Genomic DNA, 26,033 nt, shown 5'->3' with positions numbered 1-26,033 from the left:
TACACAGCACACACTGAGTCTATCTAACTACCTCCTACACAGCACACACTGAGTCTATCTATCTACCTCTTACACAGCACACACTGAGTCTATATAACTACCTCTTACACAGCACACACTGAGTCTATCTAACTACCTCTTACACAGCACACACTGAGTCTATCTAACTACCTCTTACACAGCACACACTGAGTCTATCTAACTATCTCTTACACTGCACACACTGAGTCTATCTAACTACCTCTTACACACCACACACTGAGTCTATCTAACTACCTCTTACACAGCAAATTTACCTATGTATGGAATACCTTATTACATATATTCCCGATTTACGTACTTATACACAGGTGATTAATTAATGTACAGATGTAGTTACATAGCCTTCTTTCACTAGATCATAGATGAAAGTGATAATTTTGTCACAGTTGAAAACCTGGTAAAGTGAATGTGAAATTTCCAGACGGTGTATATTTCTTCCCTCTACTTTCGTTTTGAAGGAAGGGGAAATACCTTAGCTGACAGACTTCCAGTCATCCACTTAACACATATTCATTGATTCGCCGAAATAGTCCTGTAATAAACATACCATGGCACGCATGCTCATATCGAGGTCATTATGTGTGTATTATAAATATCTTGTTGGAAATTCCTATTATCAGATGTATACCAGACGGATATCAGACCTGTGTTAGGAGACATACAGGACACTGATTCAAACATGGATGCCAATATTTCCACAACACCCGAAGTACCCATAGGACTTCCAATGATCCGTCTCCTTGACAACGTGTCTCTGGTGTTATCGGGCGTCAGTAGCTGTCTCTCCATCATCGGAGGCATCATTATATTATTGACGTACAACGTTGAAGTTCGCAATGCACGTATTAGACAGACACGTCGTCTACTGATGTACCTAACAGTGGCAGACATGATGACAGCATGTGGCATTCTATCAGGAACTATCAGATACGCGGTCATACACCAGCAGAATCGAGTGATCACATTTCAAGAACACGAAAAACTGTGTAAGTCTCCAAGTGAAATGTGTATAGCTCAAAGTGCGATCACCACATTTTCTGGAATAGCTTCCTCCTTCTGGACTTTAGTTATAGGCATTCACCTCATTGTTAGTCTTCGACCTATTTGCTCATTAAGTGACCCTGAAATGCCATGGAGTGAATTCAAGGCGCACACAGTATGCTGGGGCATCCCAGGTAAGTTCACGAGACAGCTCATTATTTAGCTCTGAACACGTTAACATGAACACGTTCATGCTTATATTATTTGATTACCTGTTGGTTTATATACAGCTCAACACGTCATCAAAATCTCTTCGAATGAAACACATTTAACTTCTTTCAATATCTTAAATAATTGTTAAGTTACAATCTTAATTTAAGTTTGCTAATATTTTCATGACGTTCAATAAAACTCTTAATCCAAATATGATTTATCAAACTACTGATTACAGTAATTTTTAAATCAATGTGTAAGTAAATGGACAACTGTCTACATGCATTTATCACGTAAATGTTGCATAGTTAATCATCCTAACATTTATCAAAGTTATCGCCCGGGGAGTTTTTCAACTTTGAATCGATGGAATCTTTCTCTGGCTTAACTGTTGGGAATCTCGTCCTCAAGTACAGATTTCTCTGTCCTACCCTCAAACTAGGGAATGATCTTTATATCGTTCTGCTACCTCTTAACTCTAACATACTAGAGATAGAATTACGAGACAAATATATGCTAACAAAAAACGGAAATAAAATGAGAAAAGTACCGATTTTTATTTATATTTTGACCGATTTTTAATCTACATTATATATTGTACAGACAATTGTAATGATAAATCATTGTCATAATGCACTTAAACTTTATTTGAACAAACAAAAATGATAACATACTGTCTAAAGATAATATCAAACTTATATTACAATGTCAAAATATCAATTAGTCACGTCTCTCACGACTCAAATTAACAGCATCCAGTTTAGCACATAGTTATGTGTGCTCTGGCTGTCTTACTCCGGAAAGATCTGAATATGTGACCACCAGAAGTGCTGATATTTCTTCCCGATTGAGTAGGAAAAACTTTTAGTTTTGACACAAAAATGTCAATTATTTTATTCGCATTAAGATACATAAAAGTCAGAAATTTCGGTGGTTATTACTGATATCCGTACATATTTTGTTTTCGGCCTAATGACAAATGGGTTAAACATATTTTTCACCTGAAATATTCAACATTCGCTTTTCTTTCATTTCTTTTAGGTGTGGTAACAATAGGCGCCCTTTGGAATAATATGTTGGGGGAAAACTTCAGTGTAGGTACAGGACCCTGGTGTTGGATTAAGGTGTGTCTAGAGGATCCCGAGTTGCCGTACATATGGATGGCTGTTGCTGGTAAAGGTTGGGACATCGTCTCTTTCGTAACCAGCATGGTTTTCTTCGTTCTTCTCGTTTTCTATAGCAAAAGACGGGTAAGTGATAACAGATTGACTAAATATCGTATTAACTGTTGGTCAGATGTATAATGTCATATTTATTCGATTATCAAGTCCTGCAAAATGCAACATCTATAGAAAAATGTCAAATTGATCGTTGACGGTGAATGTGTATCTATAAATAAACTAGATAGAACGTTATTGCTTTTTTATCCATTTCGTTTCTTAATCTAAAGATATAAATGTCAGTAAATAAATATAACTATTTATCCAATCAATAGCATATTTCTTCTTTTCAAACATTTCTTTGTACTCTCAATTTAAAGTTAAATTAGAAAAAATGATACGTGTCATAACTAAAAAGATTATTTCCATCAATTATTGTCATTAATTGACAAGTGGTTGACATGCGAAAATTACTGCCAGTGTTTTATCAATAAAAAACCAAAGTCGAGTAGTCGGTAGAATTCTTATCGTACTTAATAAGTACACTATGTGTCTTGATGGAGACTGAGAAGGATGTTGTAAATGTGTTTAATACATTTGATTTACTAGCAGCCTTATTAAATGCATTCAGGGGCAGCCTGATAAATACAAGCTGACTTGATTGTGGTTATTTGTACATAAATTAATTTATCTTCAACAGGTTTGATTTTGTTCCTACTTCACCCGATCGATGTTGAGTCTAAATATTTTGCTACTGTGTGGTTACTATTTTGTTTGTTAAATGTTGAAGTTAAGGCGTAGCTCTTTCTTATCCTGACACGACAGAGATTGTAAAATAGACACATATAAACAGCACATTTTGATATAAATTTAGAGTTAGATACATTACAGGCAAATAATGAAATAAACCACACCAAACAGCTGTTAGTTCTTCTTGGATTCGTCATTGGTGATAAGGGTCTAAAGTTAGAAGCCTGTGAGGCGACTGAAGAAAATCCAGATTGATTGAAAGAAAAGTAAAGTCTATCTGGGCATGTGCACTAGCTTCATAATTATTTGAATTTTCGAATTTTCATTTATCAGCAAAACAACAACAAGTACATGTATATGTTATTCACCGTGCCACCATTCTAACCAATTAAAAAGTGACATGCAGGTTAAAGATATCGCGTGTAAAAACTATGGATACATTTTCTTTCACTTTCATATCATGGCTGTCTGTTTTCTATTTTACATTGTTCTTTTCATATTCACGCAGGATAGGGCATTATAGAAGCCTTTCCTGTTGCAGTTTCAGGTAACATATAGAACAATTACAAGTAACATATATGACAGTTACAAGTAACAAATAGAACAATTACAGGTAACATATAGGAGAGTTAGAGGTAACATATAGAACAGTTACAGATAACATATAGAACAGTTACAGGTAACATATAGGAGAGTTAGAGGTAACATATAGAACAGTTACAGATAACATATAGAACAGTTACAGGTAACATATAGGAGAGTTAGAGGTAACATATAGAACAGTTACAGGTAACATATAGGACAGTTAGAGATAACATATAGAACAGTTACAGGTAACATATAGGACAGTTACAGGTAACATATAGGACAGTTAGAGGTAACATATAAAACAGTTACAGGTAACATATAGAACAGTTAGAGGTAACATATAGAACAGTTACACGTAACTTATAGGAGAGTTAGAGGTAACATATAGAACAGTTACAGGTAACATATAGGACAGTTAGAGGTAACATATAGATCAGTTAGAGGTAACATATAGAACAGTTACAGGTAACATATAGGACAGTTAGAGGTAACATATAGAACAGTTACACGTAACATATAGGACAGTTACAGGTAACATACAGGATAGTTACAGGTAACATATAGGACAGTTAGAGGTAACATATAGAACAGTTAGAGGTAACATATAGAACAGTTACAGGTAACATATAGGACAGTTACAAGTAACATATAGGACAATTAGAGGTAACATATAGGACAGTTAGAGGTAACATATAGAACAGTTAGAGGTAACATATAGAACAGTTACAGGTAACAAATAGAACAATTACAGGTAACATATAGGACAGTTACAAGTAACATATAGGACAGATACAGGTAACATATAGGATATTTACAGGTAACATATAGGACAGTTACAGGTAACATATAGGACAGTTACAGGTAACATATAGGACAGTTACAGGTAACATATAGGACAGTTAGAGGTAACATATAGAACAGTTACAGGTAACATATAGAACAGTTACAGGTAACAAATAGAACAATTACAGGTAACATATAGGACAGTTACAAGTAACATATAGAACAGTTAGAGGTAACATATAGAACAGTTACAGGTAACATATAGGACAGTTACAGGTAACATATAGGACAGTTACAGGTAACAAATAGAACAATTATAGGTAACATATAGGACAGTTACAGGTAACATATAGGACAGTTAGAGGTAACATATAGAACAGTTACAGGTAACATATAGAACAATTATAGGTAACATATAGGACAGTTACAGGTAACATATAGGACAGTTAGAGGTAACATATAAGACAATTACAGGTAACATATAGAACAGTTACATGTAACATGTAGGACAGTTACAGGTAACATATAGGACAGTTACAGGTAACATATAGGACAGTTACAGGTAACATATAGGACAGTTACAGGTAACATATAGGACAGTTACAGGTAACATATAGGACAGTTACAGGTAACATATAGAACAGTTACAAGTAACATATAAGACAATTACAGGTAACATGTAGGACAGTTACAGGTAACATATAGGACAGTTACATGTAACATATAGGACAGTTACAAGTAACATATAGGACAGTTAGAGGTAACATATAGAACAGTTACATGTAACATATAGGACAGTTAGAGGTAACATATACAGAGGTAACATATAGGACAGTTACAGGTAACATATAGGACAGTTACATGTAACATATAGGACAGTTACATGTAACATATAGGACAGTTACAGGTAACATATAGGACAGTTACAGGTAACATATAGGACAGTTACAGGTAACATATAGGACAGTTACAGGTAACATATAGGACAGTTACAAGTAACATATAGGACAGTTAGAGGTAACATATAGAACAGTTACAGGTAACATATAGGACAGTTACAGGTAACATATAGGACAGTTACAGGTAACATATAGGACAGTTACAGGTAACATATAGGACAGTTACATGTAACATATAGGACAGTTACAGGTAACATATAGAACAGTTAGAGGTAACATATAGAACAGTTACAGGTAACATATAGGACAGTTACAGGTAACATATAGGACAGTTACAGGTAACATATAGAACAGTTACAGGTAACATATAGGACAGTTACAGGTCACATATAGGACAGTTACAGGTAACATATAGGACAGTTACAGGTAACATACAGGACAGTTACAGGTAACATATAGGACAGTTACAGGTCACATATAGGACAGTTAGAGGTAACATGTAGAACAGTTACAGGTAACATATAGGACAGTTACATGTAACATATAGGACAGTTACAAGTAACATATAGGACAGTTAGAGGTAACATATAGAACAGTTACATGTAACATATAGAAAAGTTACAAGTAACATATAAGACAGTTACAGGTTACATGTAGGACAGTTAGAGGTAACATATAGGACAGTTACATGTAACATATAGGACAGTTACAGGTAACATATAGGACAGTTACAGGTAACATATAGGACAGTTACAGGTAACATATAGGACAGTTACAGGTAACATATTAGACAGTTACAGGTAACATATAGGACAGTTACATGTAACATATAGGACAGTTACAGGTAACATATAGGACAGTTAGAGGTAACATATAGGACAGTTACAGGTAACATATAGGACAGTTACAGGTAACATATAGGACAGTTACAGGTAACATATAGGACAGTTACATGTAACATATAGGACAGATGCAGGTAACATATAGGACAGTTACCGGTAACATAGGACAGTTACAGGTAACATATAGGACAGTTACAGGTAACATATAGGGCAGTTACATGTAACATATAGGACAGTTACAGGTAACATATAGGACAGTTACAGGTAACATATAGGACAGTTACAGGTAACATATAGGATAGTTAGAGGTAATAGATAGGACAGTTACAGGTAACATATATGACAGTTACAGGTAACATACAGGACAGTTACAGGTAACATATAAGACAGTTACAGGTAACATATAGAACAGTTACATGTAACATGTAGGACAGTTACAGGTAACATATAGGACAGTTACATATAACATGTAGGGCAGTTACAGGTCACATATAGGACAGTTAGAGGTAACATATAGGACAGTTACAGGTAAAATATAGGACAGTTACAGGTAACACATAGAACAGTTACAGGTCACATATAGGACAGTTACATGTAACATATAGGACAGTTACAGGTAACATATAGGACAGTTACAGGTAACATATAGAACAGTTAGAGGTAACATCTAGAACAGTTACAGGTCACATATAGGACAGTTACAGGTAACATATAGGACAGTTACAGGTAACATATAGGACAGTTACAGGTAACATATAGGACAGTTACATGTAACATATAGGACAGTTACAGGTAACATATAGGACAGTTACAGGTAACATATAGGACAGTTACAGGTAACATATAGGACAGTTACAGGTAACATATAGGACAGTTACAGGTAACATATAGGACAGTTAGAGGTAACATATAAGACAATTACAGATAACATATAGGACAGTTAGAGGTAACATATAGAACAGTTAGAGGTAACATATAGAACAGTTACAGGTAACATATAGGACAGTTAGAGGTAACATATAGAACAGTTAGAGGTAACATATAGGACAGTTACAGGTAACATATAGGACAGTTACAGGTAACATATAGGACAGTTACAGGTAACATATAGGACAGTTACAGGTAACATATAGGACAGTTACAGGTAACATATAGGACAGTTACAGGTAACATATAGGACAGTTACAGGTAACATATAGAACAGTTACAGGTAACATATAGGACAGTTACATGTAACATATAGGACAGTTACAGGTAACATATAGGACAGTTACATGTAACATATAGGACAGTTACAGGTAACATATAGGACAGTTACATGTAACATATAGGACAGTTACATGTAACATATTGGACAGTTACATGTAACATATAGGACAGTTACATGTAACATGTATGACAGTTACAGGTAACATATAGGACCGTTACCGGTAACATATAGGACAGTTACAGGTAACATATAGGACAGTTACAAGTAACATATAGGACAGTTACATGTAACATATAGGACAGTTGCAGTAACATATAGGACAGTTACATGTAACATATAAGACAGTTACAGGTAACATATAGAACAGTTACATGTAACATATAGGACAGTTACAGGTAACATATAGGACAGTTAGAGGTAACATATAGAACAGTTACAGGTAACATAGGACAGTTACAGGTCACATATAGGACAGTTACAGGTAACATATAGGACAGTTACAGGTAACATATAGGACAGTTACAGGTAACATATAGGACAGTTACAGGTCACATATATGATAGTTACAGGTAACATCTAGAACAGTTACAGGTCACATATAGGACAGTTACCTGTAACATATAGGACAGTTACAGGTAACATATAGAACAGTTACATGCAACATATAGGACAGTTACAGTTAGATTATCTCACCATATTACTTGCCCCAATTCGCGGAAATGTGTAGATAGCTGGAAAGAAGAAAATTGTGTCCGCTTTCACATTTTACATGTCTAGTCAGCTATGAAATACATATTACATCTACCACAGTGAGGGATGTTAACACTGACACTCTAATTGATGCAGCGATAGGTCATGTATGTAAACTGCATTAAACAATATACTAGAAATGGAGAAAATGTAACTTGGTTTTGTTCAGTAATGACTTAGATTGTGTACGGTAATGACTGGTATTGTGTCGGTAATGACTTGTATTGAATACAGTAATGACTTGTATTGTGTACGGTAATGACTTGTATTGTGTACGGTAATGACTTGTATTGTGTACAGTAATGACTTGTATTGTGTACAGTAATGGCTTGTATTGTGTACGGTAATGACTTGTATTGTGTCAGTTATGACTTGAATTGTGTACAGTAATGACTTGTATTGTGTCGGTAATGACTTGTATTGTGTCCGGTAATGACTTGTATTGTGTACGGTAATGACTTGTATTGTGTCAGTTATGACTTGTATTGTGTACGGTAATGACTTGTATTGTGTACGGTAATGACTTGTATTGTGTCAGTTATGACTTGAATTGTGTACGGTAATGACTTGTATTGTGTACGGTAATGACTTGTATTGTGTACGGTAATGACTTGTATTGTGTCGGTAATGACTGGTATTGTGTACGGTAATGACTGGTATTGTGTCGGTAATGACTTATATTGTGTACGGTAATGACTTGTATTGTGTACGGTAATGACTTGTATTGTGTCAGTTATGACTTGTATAGTGTACGGTAATGACTTGTATTGTGTCCGGTAATGACTTGTATTGTGTACGGTAATGACTTGTATTGTGTACAGTAATGACTTGTATTGAATACAGTAATGACTTGTATTGTGTACGGTAATGACTTGTACTGTGTACGGTAATGACTTGTATTGTGTACATTTATGACGATTTAATGTATTATTTTGAATGTAATTCATTTGATGTCTTTAATGCCTTCACAATTGAGAAATCCATCATTGAACATGTATATTAAATACTGTTTTGGGACCCTTCCCTGTGTTCACTATTAATAACTCTGTTAAATAGATAGTGTTTATTTTGTGTACAGGGCTACACGGTATCAAACCTGCCTCGGAGGACAGAGAATCGACTGAGGGAGGAGGATGCTAACTTTGTGTTCTTGTGGTTGCTGGTATATGTTTTAAAGGTATGGGGGATTGTACGAGTCTTCATGACGATATTCGGCCATAAGACGTACGCTGACTCTCTTCCAACATTTACTTTGGCTCAAAAAGTCCTTCTCTATATACAGAGTTTCTGCGACGGATTTCAAGGCTTCTGTAACTGTATATTGTTTGTGTTTCTTGACAAAACTATGAGGCAGGGAATGATTGACCACTGCAAGTGCAACAGGGAAGGGCGTAGCTCTCTTCTTCAGGGTAACCAACCACGTTATGGGGCGACACACCAGAACGCCTCTATAAACAGTATGTCGACGTGATGACATGCAAAGCTGTGGGGGCGACACACCAGAACGCCTCTATAAACAGTATGTCGACGTGATGACATACAATGCTGTGGGGGCGACACACCAGAACGCCTCTATAAACAGTATGTCGACGTGATGACATACAAAGCTGTGGGGGCGACACACCAGAACGCCTCTATAAACAGTATGTTGATTGTTGATCAGATAAACCAAACAAAGCACGACATCCTTCAGATCTTAACAGAATGTTTACCTCTACAAGGCCAAACCCTCGTAACGATACTATTGTTTCCAATCATTTTCCTGTGAGTAAAGCTTAAAGGAATTTACTGAATTTGATGAATAGTTATTTTAATTGTGGCAGGGAATATGTGAATACTTAACTCCTGTATGTAGTATATGTTAGATTATTACACGAGTTTCCGTTCGTAGCAAGTCCCATAAATCTTGCTTGAAAAGGAAACAAATATAAGATTGTGTTTGTTGTATTACACATCGGAGATATTTTTACATTCATGAAAACAGAAACATTTCAAAGTGAAATTAAATTAAAGTTAAATGACCTGTGTTTACAGAAAATGTCTTGCGTTTGGTGACGTCACAATGAAAATGACACATTGGTGACGTCATAATACAAATAATGTCGTGGATGTTTGGCGACACAATTTGAAACAACCATAGCTATGATGATTATAATCAAACTCATCATACAACTCCCCTATTTAATGTAATGACACCCAGTATAGTAATCTATATATTTTTGCTTATCATTATTATCGTTTCACACACGTGTAATATCGCCTAACCGAGATTTGCTGAGAGTTTTATTTTTTTCCAGTGTGACACCTGAATTTCATTTCGTCATAAACATTGTGTCGTCATAATTTTTGTTTAAGTTTATCGCCAATTCTATTTTTGAATCAGTCTACTAAAACGCTTTACTGCGATTTTCCCAAAAAGCATCAAAGACACGTGATACAGAGAACTTTATATTCGTTTTTATGTTATGTAGGATTGTTGATGTTGCCAGAGGCTCGGTAACTCGATGTACTGGATTTACAAATAATATTGTAGGTTTGTGATGAAACTTCCAAGTTCATTGATTAATGGTTCGTAACTGTACGGGTAGTCATTTATATATTGTTCTTTTTCATCGTTTATGGACACTTTCATCTGAAAAACACAATAGATGTTTCCTTACCACGATTACCAAGAGACCTTCTGTCCTGGTGGTGAGTGCCTGAAAGGTTAGATTTCAGGGTATAATTTGCAAAACAACGGAAGAAAAGAAAAAAAATAATAATATATTTGTGCACTTCTTTTCCCCCTAAATTTATTAGAAAGTGTTGAATGAAGAAAAGTACCTCTTAATGATTTTGTGACAAAAGTTTTTTTCTTTATTTTTGGAGAAAAGTAATGTGAAAATGCAAAAAAATTTCTTACTTGTTTTGACAAATTAAAAAAGCACACCAACCAAAAACTAAAAATTAAGAAATGGAGGAGGAAGGATGGTTCAATCCATTAGTTTATTAATGTCTTATCAAAAGTCCGCCTGTATCTTTGAGGTATTTTATCGGCAAATTCCTATAGCTAATGCTAGTCTGTTGAAGACTTCGATATTCACGATACAACATCCGTTTCTAACCTTCCATTGAACAAGGAAGTAAGTTTAAGTGTTTGTACGTCACTAGTCGTGAGAGTAAAAATCAACAACTCTAGTAATCAACCCCTTTAAACGCCAATAACACGATACGATTCTCATAGGTTTAAACATATTCAGACTTGAAAAGTCGTGAGCCATAAACGGGGGTTTCCGGCCGCCCCGGAACAAACCCATTACAGCCAGTTCGGGAAAACATCATGTTTTACTGGTAGAACATTCGGACATTTGATTGGTGCATATCATCACGTGACATACTTGCAGTGTATCTATAAATAGACTGTATATCTTGTATCAATCGTCTATCTATAGAACAGTCGAGTAAACATTGCTGGAAACACACATGTATGTTGTCAATATTTACCAGAAATCGGCAATTAGACATATATCATTACCCTGTATGTATACTCTATACTAATTGTTTTCCACTCAGTGAAATAATTGTCTTTCTTCAATAAAATTATGTTACTCATCTTGTGCAATAATGTTTATCTATAACGACATTGATACAAATGACAATCGCCGGTGTGACGTTAGCGTGGCATTAGTCACTAGTAACATCAGGTCGTATAAGTAACCTTAATTACCAGCGACATGAGTACGTCCACTTCTGTATGTTGACACCAGGACGCATAAACCAGCGACATCAGTACGTTGACATCAAGATGAATTACATTAGGGCAGTGACTACGTGTGACATCAGGGCAGTGACAAAGGACTACGTGTGATATCAGGACTACGTGTGACATCAGGGCAGTGATATCAGGACTACGTGTGATATCAGGACAGTGACATTAGGACTACGTGTGATATCAGGGCATTGACACCAGTACTACATGTGACATCAGGACATTGACACCAGGACTACGTATGACATCAGGGCAGTGAACCCAGGACTACGTGTGACATTAGGGCAGTGACACCAAGACTACGTGTGACATCAGGGCAGTGATACTAGGACGCCGTGTGATATCAGGACTACGTGTGATATCAGGGCAGTGAAAAAAGGACTACGTGTAACATCAGGACAGTGACACTAGGACTACGTGTGACACCAGGACTACGTGTAACATCAGGACTGTGACACCAGGACTACGTGTGACATCAGGGCAGTGACTCCAGGATTACGTGTGACATCAGGGCAGTGACATGAGGACTATGTGAGACATCAGGGCATTGACACCAGGACTGCGTGTGACATCAGGGCATTGACACCAGGACTACGTATGACATCAGGACAGTGTCACCAGGACTACGTGTGATATCAGGACTACGTGTGATATCAGATCAGTGGCATCAGGACTACGTGAGACACCGGGACTACGCGTGACATCAGGGCAGTGACACCAGGACTACGTGTGACATCAGGACTACGTGTGACATCAGGGCAGTGACATCAGGACTATGTGGGACATCAGGGAAGTAACACCAGGACTACGTGTGACATCATAGCATTGACACCAGGACTACGTGTGACATCAGATCAGTGGCATCAGGACTACGTGTGACACCAGGACTACGCGTGACATCAGGACTACGTGTGACATCAGGCCAATGACATCAGGACTTGATGTGACATCAGGACTTGATGTGACATCAAGGCAGTCACATCAGGACTACGTGTGACATTAGGGCAGTGACATCAGGACTATGTGGGACATCAGGGAAGTAACACCAGGACTACGTGTGACATCATAGCATTGACACCAGGACTACTTGTGACATCAGGGCAGTGACACCGGGACTACGTGTGACATCAGGACTAAGTGTGATACTAGGACTTCGTGTGACATCAGGATAGTGACATCAGGACTACGTGTGACATCAGGGCAGTGACTCCAGGATTACGTGTGACATCAGGGCAGTGACATCAGGACTATGTGTGACATCAGGGCATTGACACCAGGACTACGTGTGACATCAGGATAGTGACATCAGGACTACGTGTGACATCAGGGCAGTGACTCCAGGATTACGTGTGACATCAGGGCAGTGACATCAGGACTATGTGTGACATCAGATCATTGACACCAGGCCTGCGTGTGACATCAGGGCATTGACACCAGGACTACGTGTGACATCAGGTCTACATGTGACATTAGGGCAGTGACACTAGGACTTCGTGTGACATTAGGTCAGTGACATCAGGACCTCGTGTGACATCAGGGCATTGACACCAGGACTACGTGTGATATCAGGACTACGTGAGATATCAGATCAGTGGCATCAGGACTACGTGTGAGACCAGGACTACGCGTGACATCAGGACAGTGACACCAGGGCTACATGTGACATCAGGGCAGTGACATCAGGACAATATGGGACATCAGGGCAGTGACATCAGGACTACGTGTGACATTTGGGCAGTGACACCTGGACTTTGTGTTTTATCAGGAATACCTGTGATATCAGATCAGTGACATCAGGACTAAGTGTGACATCAGGACTACGTGTAACATCAGGGCTGTGACATCGGGAGTACGTGTGACATCATGGTAGTGATACCAGGACTACGTGTGATATCAGGCAGTGTGTGTGTGTTTTTTGTGTGTGTGTGTGTAACCCTTTACTGGGTATTAACACTAAAGCTTAGATAAATTACTTGTAGTATTTTTCACATAGGTACGCAAGTTTCTTGTTTCCACAATTGTATTGTCGAATCAGATAACTGTGTGTCAAAAAGTGTAACTAAATGAGTAATTTGTGTGTCGAATATTGTAACTACATTAAGTTATTTTCGTGCCGAAAGGTACATGTATGCAACTTATCCCTGCCATTTGTGTGTTAAAATGAGTAAAGCGATGGTTTTGGTGTGTGTAGTTAAATCAGTTAAATGAACGTGTACAGTAAAGATAGTAAGTGATTTATGATTAATGTAGCTATGTCTTATTGAGTATCGCTTGTAATTTTGTGCAGTATACAGAAAGCACTTCAACAGTAGCACAAATGTCTTAAAGAGAAGCTACACCAGTAATCTGTATGTCTTATAGAGTACTACACCAGCAACATGGATGTCTGATAGAGTAGCTACACCAGTAACATGCATGTCTTATAGCGTAGCTACAACAGTAGCATGTATGTCTTATAAAGTAACTACGACAGTATCACTAGTATGATGTATGTCTTATACAGTAACTACGCCAGTAACATGTATGTCTTATAGAGAAACTACACCAGTAACATGTATGTCTTATAGAGAAACTACACCAGTAATATGTATGTCTCATAGAGTAGCTACATCAGTCACATGTATGTGTTATAGAGAAGCTGCACCAGTCACATGTATGTGTTATAGAGAAGCTACATCAGTAACATGTGTGTCTTATAGTGTAACTACAACAGTAACATATATGTCTTAGATAGTAGCTACACCAGTCACATGTATGTCTTAAAGAGTAACTACACTAGTAACATGTATGTCTTATAGAGTAGCTACATCAGTCACATGTATGTGTTATAGAGAAGCTACATCAGTCACATGTATGTGTTATAGAGAAACTACACCAGTAATATGTATGTCTTATAGAGAAACTACACCAGTAATATGTATGTCTTATAGAGAAACTACACCAGTAACATGTATGTCTTATAGAGAAACTACACCAGTAATATGTATGTCTTATAGAGTAGCTACATCAGTCACATGTATGTCTTATAGAGTAGCTACATCAGTCACATGTATGTCTTATAGAGTAGCTACACCAATAACATGTATCTCTTACAGAGTAGCTACATCAGTAATATGTATGTCTTATAGAGTAGCTACACCAGTCACATGTATGTCTTATAGAGTATCTACACCAGTCACATGTATGTCTTATAGAGTAGCTACATCAGTAATATGTATGTCTTATAGAGTAGCTACACCAGTAACATGTATGTGTTATAGAGAAACTACACCAGTCACATGTATGTCTTATAGAGTAGCTACATCAGTAATATGTATGTCTTATAGAGAAGCTACACCAGTAATATGTATGTCTTATAGAGTAGCTACATCAGTCACATGTATGTCTTATAGAGTAGCTACATCAGTCACATGTATGTCTTATAGAGAAGCTACACCAGTCACTTTGATGTCTTATAGAGTAGCTACATCAGTCACATTTATGTCTTATAGAGTAGCTACATCAGTCACATTTATGTCTTATAGAGTAGCTACATCAGTCACATTTATGTCTTATAGAGTAGCTACATCAGTCACATGTATGTCTTATAGAGAAGCTACACCAGTAACATGTATGTCTTATAGAATAGCTTATCGGTAATCATTAGAATATGATTTTCAATTATCAACTCATTGTACGCCTATGAACTCAGTACAAAATCTAAAACCACATTTCCTCTATGTTGTTATGATTTGTGTTACTAAAATTGTGATAATATCTTGGTATATACATTGTGCTGGTACCAATCCAATAAACAATATTTCCTTGTCTATCTAGGCGAGAGTCTTGTTTCATTTCATGACATTCTAACGATTACTTGTATTTCATTAAAATGTCACATTATAATATCCTCTCCCTTCTTCTATCCCTTCGTCTCTTTCTTCGTCCCTCCCTTAATCACTACCTTCTCCTCTTCTTTCGTCAATCCCTTCACCTCTCCCTACATATATCCATTTGTCTCTCCCTTCATTCCTACCTACGTTTCTCCCTTCATCTTTCCTTTCGTTCTTACCTACATCTCTCCCTTCGTGCCTACCTACATCTCTCCCTTTACCTTTCCCTTCTTCCCTCCCTTCATCTCTCCCTTGAAATCTCTCTTCGTCCCTCCCTTCATCTATCCCCTCGTCCCTTCCTTCATTTATCCCTTTGTCCCTCCCTTCATCTATCCCTTCGTCTCTCTTTTCGTCCCTCCCCTCGTCTCTCCCTTCATGTCTCCATTCGTCTCTCTCTTCGTCCATACCTTCGTCCTTTTCTTTCGTTTATTCCTTCGTCCCTAGCGTCATCACTTCCTTCATCTTTCCCTTCTTCTCGCCTTTCATTCATCCCTTAAAATCTCCCTTCGTCCCTCCCTTCGTCTTTCCCTTTTTCTCCCTTTATATCTCCCTTCGTCTCTCCCTTCGTCTCTCCCTTCATCTCCCTCTTCGTCTCTCTCCCTTCGTTCCTCCCTTTGTCCCTCCCTTCATCTTTCCCTTCGTCCCTCCCTTCATCTATCCCTTCGTCTCTCTCCCTTCGTCCCTCCTTTCATCTCTCTCTTCGTCCCTCCCTTTGTCTCTTCATTTTTCTCTACTTTGTCTCTCCCTTCGTCTCTCCCACATCTCCTTTCGTTTGATTCACGTGTAGGTTTACTGCTTTCGTATGAAAAAGACTGCCACAATCAGTTAAAAAATATGTGATAAAATGATTTTTTTCTGATTAAGGTGATATTGTGGTCACTAAAAAGTCTCACTTAAATTTTCTTACTTGTTATTATAACCAGCAACACGACAATGATCAGGGATGTTAATATTGTTTTAACGTGTTGTACATAATTGCATTTCACATAACTCGAATACAACGACTGTTTGGTTCTAAGATGAAAAAAGCGAGAATGTGTTACCCCCTAGCGCTCCTCCCCTAGGAACAAGTAAAGCTAACATACTGATTACAGTGTTACGCATGATAGAAATACAAGCCTTCAAGAAACCACGTTTTACTGTAAATGTTTATATATCACATGACCTTTGATTTACTCTATACGAGGCCTGAAAAGGGATCGGATTGATAAGCGTTCTCGACTCTATTTCAAAATTCACCTGTATAGGTTTAACATTATACGGACACGTTGTGCTGGTTGTTAACTTGACTATAATTATGAGTTTTCAACAAATCGAAATAAGCTCGTGATCTAGTGGATCAACAGTGACTAACAAGAAATACCAGAAATAAATCTAAATATAGCTTCAACACTGGAATTCCAATATGTCATCACTGTAGTTAGGTCCTATCTCCTATCTTGTGTATCTTGTGGTTTACAAACATCCTTTAACATATTAAAAATCAAAGTACTGAAAGTACTGAGAGGCTAAACGTATTGACAAATGTTCACAAATAACCGCTAAGCTATATTACTTTCACCATACTCCTACACTTTGGAATGCAAAAATTACTAAAATAAGAGAACCAGAGGCTATTTTTCTTAATTTTAAGCGATTTTGTATCTTCTTTAATTCTTCTTTCAAATTTGACGACAATAAATAAATCAAAATAGGTAAAAAAAATAACAAAATACACACAACCATATATTTATCGCCAAGCCAAATGATAAATAGCTCTATGATGAAGTTGACTAAATAAAACCTTTGAAATACCCAAGATGTTGCAATTACTATCCTATCAATATGAGGATTTAAACAAATCGAAAGTTTATACCTACTTCTTTATTTTGAAAGTTAGTAGTGCCATAATATCTTTAAAAATTCAAATCATGGAATTGCGCTAGACAAATAACGTCCTGTCATTACGCCCCAATTTAAAATATAATCATGGAAAACGAGTAATAGTCCTTACTTATTATAGTTATATTTGTAGTTGAGGAAAGTAGATAAGGTATACACAGCATTTCAGATAGATATAAGTGTGAGTCTTCCTTGAAGTATCGTGGTAAGACTTTTCTTCCAGTAATTATGTCTATAAAGGCATAGTTCTATGAGATTAAACCAGACTTCCATATATATACAAAATTTACAATATTTTCAATATATCTACTACTATTTCTGATCTCCAATACATTAGATAATGTCACCATGACACGCTAAATTAATAAATATGTTATGGAAATATTTCGTTTTAGTTAATTGATAATTATAAACATGAATATTTTGGGTTTTTTTAATACGCGATTTGTTTGAAGGAATATTTTCATTTCAAGGAACTTTGATACACATTAACAAACCTTGAGAAATCAGCACAATCAACCTTCATCAAATAAAACTGAAAGACAAAAAATATAAGTTATAACAAAGTCAGCATCATGATCAGTACAGTATTAAAAATATATTATTCATAAATCATGAGCACCAAATGAACCTTGCCTACGAAGCACAATTTTTTTATCTTCAAAAACTTGAAAAAGGGTCTTGGCGGTGGGTGTGAAAATCCTGAAAAAAAATGTCATATCGGCGGGTGTGCGCGTAGGATGAACAGTCCAATTTTGTGACGTCTAATGAGGTAAAGTGATGTTATATATTAAGACGATCTTGCCACAACGACAAGCAAAATTGATGTTCTGTTTGTAAGTTTTGTTTGTTTATAAGTGCTGTAAGTTGATAATTCAAACCAAGCCCCCAGACCAGCTTCATATCATGGCGCCAACTCGCACGTACAGTGTTCTGTACGCTTACTTCATGTCGAGAAATCCGTAAAATATATTGTTCAAAATCTATCAATAGTTTAACCACATTGTGCTTCTTTTTTGAAATATATAGTAATCGTATTGTTATTTTAAAAAATTAACTAATTTTGGAAGCTTTTAAAATAGCGATTTGAAAAAATCGCGGCATTATTTACGCAGAAAATTGCCGCTAGAGGGCTCTAACTCTTTTCGATATTTCAGCCAATGGGAAGGCCAGGATCGGTAAATTTTGTCTGAAAGGCCGTCGCAATAGGCTATGCGTACTGAGTACGTTTAGCCTAATGACTGACATGAATATACAGGAACTGTTAGTGTAGCGAGATACCATTTACCTTCACTCTATTTTACCTCGACTCGTGTGTGACCCAGAAACGACCTGTTTAGGAGTAAAGAATTGAACGCAGTTTACATTTTACTTTTTATAGAAGGATTGTCTCTTTCTCACTTTAGCTAGCTGGTTCTTGTATTTCACCGATTACAGTTCAGTTCTTTTTATCAACAGTTCACTTAGTTTCATAAGTATTTCAATTCCAATTTTATCAGCTGATTTTGTTTTCAACTCGTCAACAGATCAATCAATGTCCTTAACAGTTTACTTGTGTAGTTCGCTTTACTGTACACGGGGAAAGTTCGGTTTACTGTACACGGGTAAAGTTCGCTTTACTTTACACGGGGAAAGTTCGCTTTACTGTACACGGGGGAAAGTTCGCTGCAGTTTAACTAAGCGAAAAGACAAACAGGTCTAAATTTAATGTTAAAAAAGAAATACATACTTTATGTACAAATGTGAATTCAACGCCATGAGAAATTAATATTCTACTGCATGTCTGAAATTAATTTGGACGGCTGTTTTACCGTACAGCATCACCGACTCGTTCAGATTTAAGTTGTTTTTTTATTGTAAGTCGCTTCAAATCATCAACATCACATCTTCTTATTGACAGTTAAATGATTAGAATATCCAGGCGACTACGGTCCAGTCTGATGATAGTGACACAAAGGCTGACAGTACCTGAAAGACAAAGAGTGTTAGCGTTATCTGTATGTGAGAGGAAAATTATCAAACGGTGCGTGATCTCCTTTCCAAAATTTTATACCTCATCACTTTTTTTCTCCATTCTATATTTGAAGAGTTTCAACCTCAACCAAACAGTAATTTAATACCAGTCAATTCGAGTTACTTCCCTTCCCCCACCCATCAATACATATACACAACAAGCGATACAATAGAACAGCAGAACATTTGGTAGTGTAGAATAAAACTGCAGGAAATTTACGACCTTCATCAGGAAACGTACTGATATCTCCATGATTGAGATTTCCATAGAACAGCGTTATAATCAATCTGATAACATTCCTTACTGTTATTGTATCTGTGTTTGTTTACAAACTGTGATACCTCTAAATCTTAGATCAACCGATCCTACAGCCTTGAGATAAGATTTCATCAAGTAATCGTACGGTCAGATTTTGAACTGCAGAATGAACACAGGTCACAAACCTATATGTTTCATAAGTCTCCGTTATTGTCATTTTGATAAAGGAAGTAAAAATATTTCGTAAATTAGGCCAAGGTTATTCAAAGTTATTCATTTAATCAGTGTGTATAAGACAAAGATGCACATTTCGGGGGTCGTCGATGAAACTAAAGACGTTAACCCTTCCGGAAAACCAAAGCCTTGTTCTCCTGGTTTTTATTTCATGTCTTTCTATGTAAATGTTTCTTAGTTCTCATTGCATTGCCCGAGTATCATCAAATATGGGTTTGAATTAAGATTCTCTCGCGATTCCAATATTTATCTCTTTTTTCCTGTAAACCGTCATGATTACTTCCTCAAAACCAACAGGCCGGTCAGAATGTGATTTTTAGAAGTCAATCGTTTCGCTATTTGATGTATCCTCGTTCATTTCGTCAAAATTCCTGCCAATAACTGACATTACAGATTTTTTTCTTAAAAATAAATAAATCCATCACAGTCGGTCAATTAAGCGATTGTTTTTTAGTGCAACAATATATTAAGAAAAAATGCAGCTTAAAATCTCGCACAAGGAAAACTATCCTTACCTAGTTCCATCAAAGAAGTAGTTTGTGACTGCGTTCCAGATGTAACTGAAGGCTGTACCTCTGTAAGGACAGACATGGGTAAAATTCAAGGATGGGTGAAATTAAACCAGCTAACTACTTTTATTGATAATTACATGTAAAAAAGTTATATTCAGAGATAACATACAATTACATTACACGCTAAATCTGTACGATAATATTTGTCACTGTAGATTAACTAGGATAGACCTATTAAAGAAAATGTATTTATTATTTTTTTATTATATTTTTGCCGGTGAAATATAGAGAAATATCTCATCGATAAAAATTAAATTGACTGAAATTAAGCAACAACGTTCTCCGTAATTTCCTAAAACGTGACCGTATTTTCCTTACCCTTACAATTTCCGTCCGTCGTTTATTTTATTACATATTTTCAATGTTTGCAATTCGAACTTACTAGATTTACTTCGTTTGAGTTTATAAAGTCAAAACCAACAACATAGAAGACGGACTAGGTACGACATGTTGACATATGCTTTACATGGCGAGTTGAACAAGAGCGTCCGTATTTTCTGTATCCTACCCTACTTGTGACACGACCTTCAATACCATAGTTGTCCTTAATTTCCATGAAAATCAGCAAAGATTGTAACACAAATTGCCTTATCAGCGATCAAATCCAATCCCCATCCGAACGTCTTGAATGTAGAGCGATTTACATTTCAACGGGATTCGTGTCATCAACAACGACAATCATATGCATCTGCCATATTTTCAGTCGCGCAGTAACTTATCACAGTTAAACTCTCTTTAAACGTTTTACAGCAAATTTTGTCTCCTAGTGACATGAATAAGTAACATTTTCAATGTGAATATGAAAATAATTTTTAATTTTGTGTTCACATATTTTTAATGCATTTTTTTTAATGGACAATATTTTGTCGCGTACTGCGATGTTATAATGAGTGAGTATTGTCCACAGAAAGCTTAGTCAGCTTCCTTGTTTTATATCTATTCTAAAAATGACAGTGATTGGCTATTTCGCTTGGGAAAATGTAATTAATAGAATTTCAAATTGTTTCTTCTTTCCTGGTATTTTTCAGTCGTGCTAAGTACTCGTGAAAGTTACTGAAATATTAGACACGTGACATTTGTGAAATATATTTGTTATGACTGAAGTCACCATTGGATATCCTGTGTTTATCAAATCATTTGTTTTCGATATCACTCCGCTATGCAATGATTACACGTGGACATTTCGTTCAACTGTTTTGGTTTTATACTTTCAAAGAGGTTATACTTCCGCAAATATTGTGGAATTCAACCATCCGTGAATATGTAAACTATACAACATACTTACCTTTCTCCTTACTAGGGTATTCACATATGTAACCGACAAGTTCCAGTTCTGCCTGACAAATGTCTGTGGCCCATCCTCCTGTCCCTGGGTCCAACAAGAAACAGCCAAATTCATTGAATCCCTGAGGTTCGCCGTCATTAAATGCCACGAATTTAGTACCTGGATCTGCCATAGAAGCATCACTATTATCTGACATTTTGATATGGTAACGGGATGTTCGTATAATGAACACTTCACTTTCTTGTGTAGAATATTCGGCATCTTAAATTACCTTTCTATCTCATGCAATAAAAACACACGACAATACTTATTTTGCCGCTTCAATTGATGTTTCTTATTAAAATCTATGTGTGAATATTTTCAACGTCTTTATATATGACTTATAATGATCCCTGGGAATGTATAGTGCTCTCACCAATACGTCAAGGGTTGTACAACAGACATGTAATTAGAGCATTAGAAATTTTGACTTAGACACAGTATAGTCAAATAATCAACTAAACTGCATCACACAGCCGTCTCGTCTTCTACGACTCCTCAGTGATGCTAGATAGTCAATTGAAAGAAAACCTCATTTAACAACAAACAAAAATCATGCTTTCTGCAAACAGGCTTTTAATAAATGTTTACAGAAATATTACATATGTTGGAAATATCATTCATGAATCTCCGTTTTTGACATAAGTTTGTATGATTTTAAGTCTCAGAAACTTAATGACTAATTCTAATGCGTAAACAAAATGGCAGCCATACTAGTGTTTATCACCTACCCTGTAACCATGTAACGCCTTTTCCCCTGGAAAGCACTCTTCCACCGATCCAATAGAACGATACATTTGCCAGGTTATTGTAGTCCAAATTAGTAGAGAGTTCCAGGAGGACACTATTAACTTCCGTATCAGGAATGCTGGCAAGAGCGCCGTTATTGGTCCGACACCTGACGGCGGCATCATTCCATGACAAGCTTTCTTGTGCTAGATGGTAGCACCGAGTGTTCTGAAGTACCACTTGTTGTTTATCATAGGCATGAATATGACTGCAAGACACTGAAACAAAAACAGCAAAGACCCCTTTAACTAGTTAGATAATGAAACAACAAGTCAGGATCTTATTTCAAGGTAAGAAATTAATTGTTAGAATGTGACTTAGTAAAATCAGTTTATTAAAACCATAACCAAATACATTTCATTAACATTCTTACCATATGTTTGACGCGGCATCATACCGAAGCGGATTTCAACCCCGGACTTGAACCAGGAAGGTTCTCCGATGTTATAGGCTGGGTGCCACGGGGTTGGATGCATAAGCTGTGTGCTTATCATATGGTAATGTAATGTTACCAGGGCTGTGTGCCCAAAGTAAGTCCAAGTTTAGAGATAGTTGGAGTCACCATATGAAAGCTGTGTGCTGAGTTGGGCTCCTAAACCTATGCTACTTGGAGAAGCTGTGTGCTCGGAAGTAGAAGGCAGAGACACCAACAGTACGTACATGGTTTATAATTCATGTAATGTTGGTATGGTTATTTTGTAAAATATGTTGTAAATTAGGGAGAGTATATTATTATAAGTAATTTACTAGCATAATAGTGTAATATTGATAGGTCATTGTTGTACAGGTATTTCCTAAAAGAATGTAAGATATTAGGGAATATTAATAGAGAAATAATTACTAGAAAGAAAGAGATATATATGTATTAAATGCTATTATGTATAGAATGTAATTGCACGGAAGAGAACCCATTGATTATTGAACTTAAGAGTGCTGACTCTGTAACCTTGTAGGTGACCTTGGGGCAGGAAGGCATGAACCTCTAAACCAGACAGGGAGACCCGTAGTGGAAGTGAAGGTCACAGAATAACGAGGCAACCAGAGTGGTGTGGGGCCAGTTTATATTCCATCAGTGATGTAAAGTTAAACCAATCGGTGGAGCAGAGTGCAGGACTGTGTGGTACCACCTGGAGAGACGGGAACTTTGGGCAGACAGTGAAGTATATATGTAGAGACCTGGTTCTGAAAAATGTGTATTTAATCAAATATAAGTAGTTGTATTGAATGAATGTGAGAGTGGATGGGCGCTAAGTGAGTTGAATATATATTTGTTATAATTTTGTATATATAAATTCCAAGTGAATACATTTGTTGAATGTATTATTTATCGTTGTTTTATCTGTTTGCTACCAATTAGGCTGAGCCTATATACTCACAATTCTTGACAATTTCACTCATCCATGACACAAGAGAAGTGTGACCGATACTTTTACTCCTCCCTAACACAAGAGAAATGTGACTGACACACCACTCCTCCCTGACATTCCAGAAGTGTGACCGGTACTTTCACTACTGTCTGACATAAGAGAGATGTGATTGATACTTTCACTCCTTCATGATCTTAGAGAAGTGTGATCGATACTTTCACATCACCCTGGCATTAGAAAAGAGTGACTGACACACCACTCATACCTGATATTAGAGATGTGTGATCGATACTTTCAATCCTCCCTGACAAAGGAGAAGTGTGACCGATGCTTTCACTCCTCCCTGACATTAGAGAAGTGTGACTGACACATCACTCCTCTCTGACACTAGATAAGTGTGACCGATACTTCCACTCCTGTCTGACATTAGAAAAGTGTGACCGGAACATTCACTCCTGTCTGACATTATAGAAGTGTGACCGATACTTTCACTTCTGTCTGACATTCGAGAAGTGAGACCGATACTTCTGACATTAGAGAAGTGTGACCGATACTTGCACTTCTGTCTGACATTAGAGAAGTGTGACCGATACTTCTGACATTAGAGAAGTGTGACCGATACTTGCACTCCTGTCTGACATTAGAGAAGTGTGACTGAAAAATCACTCCTCCCTGACATTAGGTAAGTGTAACTGATACTTTCACTCCTCACTGACACAAGAGATGTGTGACCGATACTTTCATCCCTCCCTGACATTAGATCAGTTTGACCGATACTTTCACACCTGTCTGACATTATAGAAGTGTTACCAATACTTTCACTCCTCCCTGACATTAGAGAGGTGTGACTGACACATCACTCCTCCTTGACATTAGATAAGTGTGACAGACACATCACTCCTCCCTGTCACAAGGGAAGTTTGACCGATACTTTCACACCTGTCTGACATTATAGAAGTGTGACCGATACTTTCACTCCTCTCTGACATTAGAGAAGTGTGACTGACACATCACTCCTCCTTGACATTAGAGAAGTGTGACCGATACTTTCACTCCTCCCTGTCACAAGGGAAATAAGGCCGATACTTTCACTCCTGTCTGGCATTAGAGAGGTGTGACTGATACTCTACTCCTCCCTGACATTAGAGAAGTGTGACCGATACTTTCACTCCTCCCTGTCACAAGGGAAGTATGGCCGATACTTTCACTCCTGTCTGGCATTAGAGAAGTGTGACCGATACTTTCACTCCTGTCTGCCATTATAGAAGTGTGACTGACACATCACTCCTCCTTGACATTAGAGAAGTGTGACCGATACTTTCACTCCTCCCTGTCACAAGGGAAATAAGGCCGATACTTTCACTCCTGTCTGTCATTAGAGAAATGTGACCGATACTTTCACTCCTCCCTGACATTAGAGAAGTGTGACCGATACTTTCACTCCTCCCTGTCACAAGGGAAGTATGACCGATACTTTCACTCCTGTCTGGCATTAGAGAAGTGTGACCGATACTTTCACTCCTGTCTGACATTAGAAAAGTGTGACTGATAATTTCACTACTGACTAACATTAGAGAAGTGTGACTGACAAATCACTCCTCACTGACATTAGAGAAGTGTGACTGACACATCACTCCTCCCTGACATTAGAGAAGTGTGAGAGACATATCACTCCTCTCTGACACTAGATAAGTGTGACCGATACTTGCATTCCTGTCTGACATTATAGAAGTGTGACCGATACATTCACTCCTGT

The 26,033-nt window shown here is 37.0% G+C and overlaps 3 protein-coding genes across 3 annotated transcripts in view; 2 read left to right on the top strand and 1 right to left on the bottom strand.

Moving 5' to 3' along the window:
• The first annotated feature begins 721 nt into the window (after positions 1-721).
• Positions 722-9,689, top strand: LOC132552844 (G-protein coupled receptor 157-like). The gene is made up of 3 exons (XM_060217034.1): positions 722-1,217; positions 2,278-2,486; positions 9,297-9,689. The coding sequence occupies exons 1-3, from the start codon at positions 722-724 to the stop codon at positions 9,687-9,689; spliced, it is 1,098 nt and encodes a 365-aa protein (XP_060073017.1).
• An 11,773-nt stretch (positions 9,690-21,462) lies between these two features.
• On the bottom strand, positions 21,463-23,404 carry LOC132552842 (uncharacterized). Its single transcript, XM_060217033.1, has 4 exons — positions 23,284-23,404; positions 22,853-23,128; positions 22,083-22,247; positions 21,463-21,560 (listed from the first exon to the last, which is right to left on the bottom strand). The coding sequence occupies exons 1-4, from the start codon at positions 23,402-23,404 to the stop codon at positions 21,463-21,465; spliced, it is 660 nt and encodes a 219-aa protein (XP_060073016.1).
• A 106-nt stretch (positions 23,405-23,510) lies between these two features.
• LOC132552841 (uncharacterized) overlaps positions 23,511-26,033 on the top strand; it is a 31,644-nt gene continuing 29,121 nt past the window's right edge. Inside the window, 1 exon segment of the mRNA XM_060217032.1 lies at positions 23,511-23,562. Within this exon segment, the coding sequence (XP_060073015.1) occupies positions 23,511-23,562 (52 nt within the window).

Source organism: Ylistrum balloti, unplaced genomic scaffold (assembly GCF_031769215.1).
Source record: "Ylistrum balloti isolate Yb309-2 unplaced genomic scaffold, AGI_CSIRO_Ybal_v1 Utg370282, whole genome shotgun sequence".
Classification (NCBI taxonomy): Eukaryota; Metazoa; Mollusca; class Bivalvia; order Pectinida; family Pectinidae; genus Ylistrum; species Ylistrum balloti.
Note: the sequence above shows the minus strand (reverse complement) of the source record. Positions and strands in the feature narration are given on the sequence as shown.